Genomic DNA, 10,440 nt, shown 5'->3' on the forward strand with positions numbered 1-10,440 from the left:
CCCATACTCACTCTCTGGATCACCTTCTCCACTGCATCTTTTCCATTGTATGTAGCCCCTTGTAACAGAACACTTTCCTTATTTACTATGCTGATAGCACATAGTCTGTCTCTTCCCACTAGAATACATGCTCCACAAGGCCAGCAAGCTTTCTGTTTTTACTTCAGTGATGTTTCCCAGATGCAAAATACTGTGTCATATATCTGGCACACAACGGTATCAGTTGAATGAATGTTCAATGTAAAGCACCTCCCTATTCTAGAGACAGCATCTTTACTAATGTGACCTCAGGCCAAATGCTGTTTTGTGGCAGCTACAGCACAACATCTACTCACATTGACATCAGTGCTGCTGGTGTTTTTCTCACAAGTGCTGCTCTCCCCTTCCCACCAACCAACCTTCCTCCACGCTGCCTCCCACAAGTATATTCTTCTTTTCAGAAAACAATGATCTTTGACTTATTGGTCCTATTTTCCAACCAAATATAAACCTAAATTAGACTCTGCTTTACATTTTTTTTTTTTCTTTTTTTTGGCCACACAGGGTGTGGAACTTCCCTGACCAGGGATCAAACCCAAGCCCCCTGAAGTGGAAGAGCAGCATCTTAACCAATGGACCACCAGGGAAGTCCTAGACTCTGCTTTATAAATCCATGAGTTTGTACTGGAGCCAGCACTGGGATTACTAGAGCTAAGGGCAGAGAGAGTGAATGGGTAGGCGAGCAGAGCAGAATTCCGACAGGAACTTACCTAAGACGAGACATTATGGTTTCCCGCCTTTCTGCTAATTCCAGAATCTGGATCCTTTGAGAAGGTTGGGGGAAATATGGAAAGAACAATCAAACCCTAGACAAAGGGCAAGAGCTGGATGAATCTGAAAATCCATCTCTGGACACCACAGACTCTCCTGTGTGCAGGGGCAGCCTTGGGCCTTGTGGGGACCACGACTGGCAAAATGACTCCTCCAGCTGTCAGAGGTGGGGGACACCCAGAGGAGAATAAGACACAAACTCAGGCAAAAACCTCTAAAGAAACAAAGAAACAACAAATAACACCCAAAAGATGGGGGATGAGGACTGGACACAGGCCTGAGCCGAGGCTGACCTGGTGACTTCCTCTGAGATCACAGCTCCTGGTGGGACAAAGTTCTACTGAAGGGACAAGGACAAAGGAGCTGAGAAGATGTGACCAGGAGTGACCACATCAAAGCCCACGATGCAGTGAGCACGGAGTGGGCACAGGCCGCGTCCACGCTCGGCTCCTCACAGCCTCCTCCTGTCCCACCTGCAACAGACAGAGCACAGCAAGCACACGGATTCTGGAAGGTTCTCAGTGCTTCCATTTATTTCCTCTCTCAAACTTTAGGAATCCTCTCCTTTATTATCCCATCAACCCCTCATGGCAGGAATTAGAAAAAAAACAAATTCATATATAGGGATTTTATTTTCAATAAGGATATAAGACATTATTACTCAGTGCAACACGAAGTTAAGACAGGGATCGAGGTGGCCCAGCCCTGCCTCTGCTGGAACAGGCAAGTGGATCAGGGAAGAGAACACAGGTCAGGGTGGGGAGGGGTCGTGGTGGGCAGGGGTGGGCCAGTCTCCCCACCTCCTCACATTATGCTACGAGGAACACAGACACATTCAGATGCAGCTGCAGAAAGAAGAGTCACGGGATCTGAAGCCACAAAGTGGGATCGTGCATCACTCAGTCCCCATGAGGTTGCTGTCTCACACTGTGAAAGAAAATAATCATGAACAAATTCAGGTCAATCATGTAAGTACTGACCTTCCCAACAGCCCCCCACATGGTCAAATGTCCCACTCAAAGATCCCCACCACCCGGGGAATCCCCTCGGCCCCAACACCTCTCCCAATCGAGGCCCTCCAGGGTCTCACCTTTAGGATCCGTGAGAGACACATCAGAGCCCTGGGCACTGTCACTGCCTGGGGAAGAACAAAACCAGGACGTGGTCAGAACCCACAGGAGAGAAACTAGAGAAGGAACTTTAGGAGGGTGAGCCCCCCATGGCCTCCTGTCTGCACCCTCACAAGGGTCTCAGGAATCACACCCCCTCCATACTCACTTGCAGCCTGAGCATAGCTCCCTCCTTTTTCACCTGTAAGAAGAAAACATCACGTGAGAGGCCAGGGAAAAGACTGAGTTGAGATCTTAGAGGAACCCCCTAGTCCTGGACCACAGAGAACTTTCCAGAACTGTAACCAAAAATCCAGGACAGGAGCAGGAACATGAAGAAAGGAGATGTGGGGGGACTGGACCAGCTGCCCTCCTGGGACTCTGTCCTTAGCGGGACCTTCCCCCTCTGACCTTCAAGTGCTGAGAAACAGGCCCCCAACTGGAATTATGAAGGTGAAAAATCTGTCTTTCATTTTCACATGTACTTTACAAAAGGGTAAGTGTTAGCACTCAGCTCCATATTCCACATGTGTGTGTAGGGTACTTTCCAGTAATGAGGCAGGCAAACTTCTACCTGGGCTTGAAACCCCCCAGTGAGACAAGAAAACTCAGATCCCTCCCTCCCTTCCCTACCTGAGTGCTTCTTCCTCCAGATCACAGCTCCAGCCACCACGGCTCCAGTGACCACCAAGGGAACCAGGCCAACAATGAGGCCCATGATGGGGACGGTGGGCTGAGGAGGTTCTGTGGAGGAAAGGGAAGGGGCCCTGACCTCAGGCTTGAATCCTGACCTTGCTGAACGTATCCAGAAGGGCTCCTGCTTTATCTGAGAAGCTCCATCTCCCATCTCCCTCCTTACCCCATCTCAGGGTGAGAGGCTCCTGAAGCCCCTCGTGCTGCACATGGCACGTGTATCTCTGCTCCTCTCCAGAAGGCACCACCAGGGCCGCCCACTTCTGGAAGGTTCCATCCCCTGAAGGCCTGGTCTCCACAAGCTCCATGTCCTGGATCTGATCCTCTCCATCACGTTGCCAGGTCAGTGAAATCTCCTCAGGGTAGAAGCCCAGGGCCCAGCACCTCAGGGTGACCTCACGGTCAGAGATGGGGTGATGGGTCACATGTGTCTTTGGAGGATCTGAGGAGGAAGAATCAGAAAATTCACACTTAGTGTTACCTTCATGGGCCACTAAAGCAGCATCATGTGACCATCCTGAGAATGGACAGCACAGTGGGTTTGAAAATAACGAGCACAAACACCAGACACAGGCCTGGACTCCGGGGTCTGGGAAAATCTCCCAGTCCTTGGAAAGTTCTAGAATAAGGATGAAAGCCAAGGTAGGAGGCTCCATGTAAAGGGGAGAATACAGAGCAATGGTCCTGACTTTGGTGGAGGCTGTATGATTCAGAAAAGCTGGAGTCAGGCCTCCTAAGATGTCCTCAGGCTGAGAACAGGCCTTGAGAGAGAAAGTCATGGTTCACAAGATGGGGGTCAGGGTCAAAGGGCACCGATGATCAGTTATTTCAGGGATGGTTTCCGGCTTCTTCCCCAAAGAGACTGGATTCCTTAACTGTCTTTCAGAGAAGTGAGGCCACCGGTGAATCACTGTCTTGTACAGAATATGAAAACCTGGGCGGATTCCTCCCTCTCCCGACAAGAAGTTGGGGCGCTGTTCCCACAGGGACCCCATTTCCTCCCCTTGTGGGAAGCCAGCTCCAGCCCGAGGGGAGACCAGGGAGGCCCTGCGGCCCCTCGTACCTGCGCGCTGCAGCGTGTCCTTCCCGGTCTCCAGGTATCTGAGGAGCGCCTCTACGCATGCCCCGTCCAGGTAGGCTCTGTTGCGCTCCGCAGCACCAACCGTCTCAAACTTGCGCTTGGTGATCTGAGCCGTCTCGTCGGCCGCGGTCCAGGAGCGCAGGTCCTCGTTCAGGGCGATGTAATCGGCGCCGTCGTAGGCGAACTGTCTGTACCCGCGGAGGAGGCGACCGTCCGGCCCCACGTCGCAGCCGTACATCTCCTGGAGGGTGTGAGACCCTGACCCCGCCCCGACCAGCCGCAGTGATTAAACCCAAACTGAAAATGAAACCGGGTAAAGTCCCCGCGGGCTGTTCCCGGGTCGGGGGCCGGGGGGTCCCGCAATGTTGGGGTGACCCTCGGACTCGGAGACTCAGGGCGACGCCGGCCCGTCCCTGGGGATGGGGGTCGTGACCCGGATCCGGGCCCGCGTCGCTCACCGGCCTCGCTCTGGTTGTAGTAGCCGCGCAGGATGTTCAGGTTCGCTCGGAAAGTCTGTGCGTCGTCCTTGGAGATCTGCGTCTCCTCCTCCCAATACTCCGGCCCCTCCTGCTCCACCCACGGCGCCCGCGGCTCCTTCCTCGGATTCGGGGCGTCGCTGTCGAACCGCACGAACTGCGTGTCGTCCACGTAGCCGACGGCGATGAAGCGGGGCTCCCCGCGGCCGGGCCGGGACACCCCGGTGTGGAAATACCTCAGGGAGTGGGAGCCTGGGGGCGGGGAGCGGTGACACCTGGTCCGACCCTCCTCCCGGCGCGGGTCCCCGGGTCCGAGGTGGTGGAGTCTGGGGGGTGGGGGGCAAGGGGCGGCGTGAGACCTGAATGGGTGAGAGGAGGGTCTACGGCACTGGAAGGGACAGGGGAGCGGTCAGAGCTGGGCGGCGAGGTGAGGGTGTGGGCGGAGAGTTGCGGAATTGCTCCTCCCCCCCCCCGGGTCTTGCCCCCCAGCCAGGCGGTCCCCTCGCTCCTCCCCGCAGAGGCCGTTCCCTCCCGACCCCGCACTCACCCGCCCAGGTCTCGGTTAGGGTCAGGGACCCCGAGAGCAGCAGGAGGAGGGTTCGCGGCGCCATGACCCGCATCCTCGGGGTCTGAGGAGACGCTGAGTTCCGGCGGGTCGGTGGAAACTTCGTAACCGGGAACCGCGGGGACGCCGATTGGCTTCTAGAAACCGGACACGCAATGGGAGTGAGGACTGGGGCGTCGTCATGAGTATCCAGTCAGGACGGTTCGACACAGGCTGTGAGAGAGAAAGTGAAACTCAGGGGAGATGAAGAATCCCCAACACGGAGCGTCCCCGCCCCAGACACCGCCCTCAGAGAGACCCTGTGAGCCACACTCGAGTTCTGGGACTTTGCTCTGATCCCGCTCCTCCTGCACCGAGTGCTCTTCGTCACATTGTCTCTCTGAGTCCTGACCCAGGGGCTGTCTGAGGAAACCAAGAAGCCATGCCCAGATTGGGCTCAGCCAGTTTTTCCTCCAGTGTTCTTTCTGAAACCATCGTGGCTGAACAGGACCATCTGCCTCTCACCCCTTGGACTCTTCTAGAAGAAAACTCACCCGCTAGGGACCTTGATGCCAGAGAGTGAGGTCTCCCTCGGAATGGAGGTGGAGGAACAGGGGTTTTGTGCTTTAAACCTGGAGAAGTTGTTCCTGAAAACACCAGAGAGATTCCCATATGGATCAGTTTCCTTTGTGTTTGTTAACTATAGTGGGGAGCACAATCTTGATGATCCACAAACATCAGGAATCTAATCTGTAAAACTGATTTTGGCCCTTACCAATATAGAAATGTGTCTAAATAGCACTGCCAATCATACTCACAAAGCTCCTAAATTTTACTTTCCCAAACCATGTATCAGTGTCTCCTGTGTTGCTGTGTTTTAAAATTGTCTTCATTCCATATCCCTGAGTTTGTGTGAGTTGAAGAGGAGCAGAAAAATACCACCCCAAAATATACCATTTTGGCATATTGATTATTTTGAACTGAAGTTATGATGAAATAAAATTTATATTTTAAGGCAAGACAAGAAAAAATTAAACATAAAATTCTCTCTCTGTGCTTGCTTGGGCCTCCTCCCTCCCTCTCTAATGTGCCGTGTGTGTTCGCATTACACATTAACCAAACTTCCTCAAAGATGGGAGTGCCTGCTCAACCATAAAGATCAACTTTCTTTTTTTCTTCTGACGCTAGCAGTGTAACTTCTTAAAAGAATATAGCATTCTTTCCCAGCTCTGTAGGGGGTCATGGTGACTTGCTGCTCACTTGTACGCTTTGTACGTACTTACCTGGACTATGTACCCTTGGTGAACTTTGTGTAAAATATCAGTATGTCATTTTGATGTATGATCCTTTGTCTCGAAAATGTATGTGACTATGCCTTTGACTTCGAACAGGCAGAACAGTTCTCAGAGCTTTCCGAAAATCTGCTTCCCAGGTTATAATCCTCAGTTTCGCTCAAATAAAATTCCCTTTTTTCTTCTTAACTTGATAGTTAATTGAATTTTCATTAACAGTTACTTAGGAAACAGCAATGCAAGAAGGACATTCTGACCGCCCTTTGTCTCCTTGAAAGCAGGAAGTAAATCTCGCATGTCAAAAGTACCCTCCCTGTACCAGGAGGGTAGAAGGCAACCTTAACACCAGAGGTAGGGAATTTAGGGCCAAGAAGGCTGTTTAAAGGAAACTTCTTACTTCACTAATTTACTGCCCCAAGGCCCAATTTCTTTGTCTTGTCAGTTCTTCAAATTTTTATTGTTTGTCTAAAAGGTATAAAAGCTGCCTGTTTTGGTCACTTGGGTCTCATATGTCTATGAACTCCCATACATATGAAATTAAGTTTATTTTCTCCTGCTAATCTGTCTTATGTCAATTTAATTATTAGACCAGCCAAAGAACCTAGAAGGGAAGAAAGGAAAAGTTTTCCTTCCCTACAGATCCTGGACATAATATCTTCAATACATGGAAGCACAATGTGTTACTGTGTATTTCAACTAGAAAAGTGTGCAAATTTTAATCACCCCAAAGGTGCAAGTATTCAGTGCAGTCAAAATGCCCTTCACCAACATTCATGCATTGCATATGTTTATGATTAACACCTAAGGGATGTACATATTTTGTCGGGGCACTTGGTATTATTTTCTTTACCCTGATTAACATTGCAAGGCAATTGGTTTTATGCAGCCCCACAGAATGTAGTAAATACTATCTGCAAAGAATATCCTGCTAAGCCTGTAGATACATATTTATTAAAAATCTGGGGAGTTCCCTGGTGGTCCAGTGGTTAGGACTGGGCACCTTCACTGCCGTAGCTTGGGTTCAATCCCTGGTCAGGGAACTAAGACCCCGCAGGCCGCACAGCCTGGGACAAAAGAAAAAAATTCTGGCCATGTGGGATCCTTGGGGAGCTGAGGATCCCTGCTACCCTTTGTGGTGCTCTCTTCCTGCTGCCTTTCCTGGCTGGCTTCCACCCCATCCCCACAGCAGAGCCTACATTAGTGTTTGGTTGAATAACTGTGAGCAAGGTGAATAACCAGGGGGGTGGTTATTAGAAGTCCTTCATAGAATCTGCCTATCATGGCTTGGTTCTTCCTTTTGTGTTTAATTGGGTCACAGCTAGAAACTGAAGTTCAAGTTTATAGAGTGTTTGAATAGTAATGAAATACATCCTATTGGGACTTCCCTGGTGGTCCAGTGGTTGAGAATCTGCCTTCCAATGCAGAGGATGCAGGTTCAATCCCTGGTTGGGGAACTAGGATCCCACATGCCACGGGGCAACTAAGCCCGTGCTAGAGAGGCCGAAACAAGAGAAGCCCGCGCACAGCAACTAGAGAAAGCCTGAGCACCGCAAGGAAGAGCCCGTGTGCCACAACAAAGACCCAGCGCAACCAAAATAAAAAAAAAAAAAAAAAAAAAAAACCTATTAGCCATTTAAGAAGGAAATTCTTCTTAAATCTTAAAACCAAATGACATGTTTAATATCTTATAATTTAGAGCAAACAAAAATTAAAGTACAATAATTTATTTTCCTCCTGAGACACTATATTAGTTACCTACTGCTGCAAAATAAATTATTCAAAACTTAGCTGCTCAAAACAACAAACATTTATTATCTCCCAGAGTGTTTCTGGCTCTGGGCCTCTCTAAAGGAGACAATCAAGTTGTCAACCAGGGCTGCATCATCTGATGGCTTGACTAGGGCTGCAGGATTCACATGAAACACGGCTCACTCGTACGGCTCTTGGAAGAGGGCCTCAATTTGCAGCCACATGGACCTTTCCATAGGGCTGCTTATGACATGGCAGCTGGCTTCCCCCAGAGCAAGTGATCTGAGCGAGAGAGCAACAAAGATGGAAGCTGAAGTGAGTTTTATGTCCTAGACCCAGTGTCATACACCATTACATCAGCATTACTCTATCAGGTAGAAGTGAGTCATGAAGTGCAGCCCACACTCAGGAGGAGAAAATTAAGCTCCACCTTTGGAAGGGAGGAGCATCAAAGCATTCATGTATGTGCTAAAACCAAAATTAAAATTAAATATTTTTTCAGGATTTTAAAAATCAAATACTGGAGTATATGGTATATACACTTTAACCATACTAGATAATGCTATTTTGATTTCCAAAGTGCTAGTACCCAACACAACATTGTAAATCAACTATACTTCAGTAAAAACAAGTGCTAGTACCAACTTAAGCTTTTACCAGAAATGTGTAAGAGTTCATGGAGCTGATGTGTTTGCTCTGAAAATGAAACAAACTCAGCTTGGGACTTCCCTGGTGGTCCAGTGGTTAAGAATCCACCTTCCAATGCAGGGGACGCGGGTTCAACCCCTGGCTGGGAACAAGGATCCCACATGCCACAGGGCAACTAAGCGCGCTGCAACTACTGAGCCTGCACCACAACTGGAGAGCCCACACGCTGCAACTACTGAGCCTGCAAGCTCTGGAGCCCACGCGCCACAACTAGTGAGAAACCTGCGTGCCGCAACGAAGAGCCCGCATGCCGCAACTAAGACCCGATGCAGCCAAATAAATAAATATTTTTTAAAAAGAAACAAACAAACTCAGCTTAAGGAAAGGAAATAGGAGTTGAAAGTCACTTCCTTGTTTGCAGAATCACCCACGTGTTTTCTTTTCTTCCTTTATTTTACTTTTATTCCATATACCTTGGCATTATAATTTTAGCATATACAGATAATGCTTCCTTTCAGTATAACCACATAGTATTATTTTATATGTTTGAAACATCCAGTAATAAGAATAAAGGAAGGAGGAGAGGAGAGAAGGAAGAAAGCAAGGGGGAAGGAGAAAAGACAAAAGAAAATAAAAGTAAAAGAAAGAAGAGGGGAAAAAAGGGAAAAAAAAGAAAGAAGAGGAAGAGAGGATTTGGAAATGAGTATAAATAACATTTTCAAGGTGAAAGGAGATCAAACAGATTTAGGCAATACCTATAGAACAATAGAGACTTAAGAGAGCTTTGTTAGTTATCTATTGCTGTGTATCAAACTACTTCTAAATCTTAGCAGCTTAAAACAGCAAACATCTATAGTTAGGCAGACAGAGAAAGACAAATATCAAATGATATCACTTATATGTGGAATCTTAAAAAAAATGATACAAATGAGCTTATTTACAAAACAGAAATAGGCTCACAGACATAGAAAACAAACTTCCGGTTACCAAAGGCAAAAGTGGGTGGGGGGAAGATATAAATTAGGAGTTTGGGATTAACATATACACACTACTATATATAAAATAGGTAAACAATGATCCAATAGATAGCACAAGGAATTATATTCAATATCTTGTAATAACCTATAATAGAAAAGAATCTGAAAAAGAATATATATCAATATATATGTATTTACTGAATCACTTTGCTGTACACTTGAAACTAACACAACATTGTAACTTAACTACACTTCAATTTTTAAAAAACCAAACATCTATCACCTCAAAGAGATAATACGAAACAAGCAAAATGGAACAGATGCTGGTAGGAGAAGTTGGATAAAGAGAAGGATTTTACAAGATGGAATAAGTAAACAGGTTGTTGGTATACAGATGGAAATTATTTTGTTAGTCCCAGTCCTCCAAGAAACAAATGCCAAAATAGGATTAAATTCAGCAGAATTTTATTAAACATCTGTCAGAGAATATGGAGAGGGAACCAGAAAAGATGAGAGTCAGCAGACCAAGATGCAACTCTGATCGAAAGTGATGGACAGAAGGAGAGGTTTCCTGGACTATCCAAGACCACCAAAAACAATCTAAGCGAAGTTAAGCAACGCCAGAGGGAGTCCTCAAGTCACAGTTGGTCATCAGAGGAGTCCCATGTCTCCCAGGAATGAGCCTCCCATAGTGTCCCTGCTGTGACCAGTTACTGTCTGGGAACAGCCCACGGGAAGCAGGGCCTCTGCACAAACGCTGCCATAGATTTCAGAGCACAGGAGCGTGGGCCCTGTGCCTTACCTGGGAGTGTGACCCAAACTTTCACACCTGATGGGTCTGGGCCTCTGGAAATCAAACACTTCTGTTATTGGACTTAATTACATCCCTCCCAACCAAATTCTTATGTTGAAGACCTAAAGACCAATGAGATTCTATTTGAAGATAAAGCCTTTAAGGAGGTAATTAAGGCTAAACAAGATCATAAGGATGGAGCCCTAATATGATAGGACTGGTGTCTTTATAAGAAGAGCAAGAGACACCAGAGATAGCCTTTTTTTTT

General features: G+C 47.7%; 1 protein-coding gene across 3 annotated transcripts; it reads right to left on the reverse strand.

Moving 5' to 3' along the window:
* Positions 1-1,423: 1,423 nt before the first annotated feature.
* LOC118903671 (BOLA class I histocompatibility antigen, alpha chain BL3-7-like) lies at positions 1,424-4,965 on the reverse strand. Of its 3 annotated transcripts, none has more exons than XM_036868943.1 (8): positions 4,717-4,965; positions 4,152-4,421; positions 3,676-3,951; positions 2,779-3,054; positions 2,553-2,663; positions 2,089-2,121; positions 1,870-1,948; positions 1,424-1,737 (listed from the first exon to the last, which is right to left on the reverse strand). In XM_036868943.1, exons 1-8 carry the CDS (start codon positions 4,787-4,789, stop codon positions 1,710-1,712), a joined length of 1,146 nt encoding a protein of 381 aa, XP_036724838.1. In that variant the 5' UTR covers positions 4,790-4,965; the 3' UTR covers positions 1,424-1,709. The 3 variants fall into 3 exon arrangements, with proteins under 3 accessions (XP_036724838.1, XP_036724839.1, XP_036724837.1); XM_036868944.1 differs by having other exon boundaries at positions 1,901-1,948; positions 4,717-4,875; XM_036868942.1 differs by lacking the exon at positions 1,424-1,737 and having other exon boundaries at positions 1,812-1,948; positions 4,717-4,875.
* Positions 4,966-10,440: the final 5,475 nt, after the last annotated feature.

The sequence above is a fragment of the Balaenoptera musculus genome, chromosome 11, assembly GCF_009873245.2.
Source record: "Balaenoptera musculus isolate JJ_BM4_2016_0621 chromosome 11, mBalMus1.pri.v3, whole genome shotgun sequence".
Taxonomy (NCBI): Eukaryota; Metazoa; Chordata; class Mammalia; order Artiodactyla; family Balaenopteridae; genus Balaenoptera; species Balaenoptera musculus.

Coding starts and splice junctions, on each gene's coding strand:
- LOC118903671 (XM_036868942.1), bottom strand. CDS start 4,789: ATGCGGGTCATGGCGCCGCGAACCCTCCTCCTGCTGCTCTCGGGGTCC. Junction 3,055..3,675: donor GGACACGCTGCAGCGCGCAG/GTACGAGGGGCC, acceptor CTTCCTCCTCAG/ATCCTCCAAAGACACATGTG. Junction 2,664..2,778: donor GCCTCTCACCCTGAGATGGG/GTAAGGAGGGAG, acceptor TTTCCTCCACAG/AACCTCCTCAGCCCACCGTC.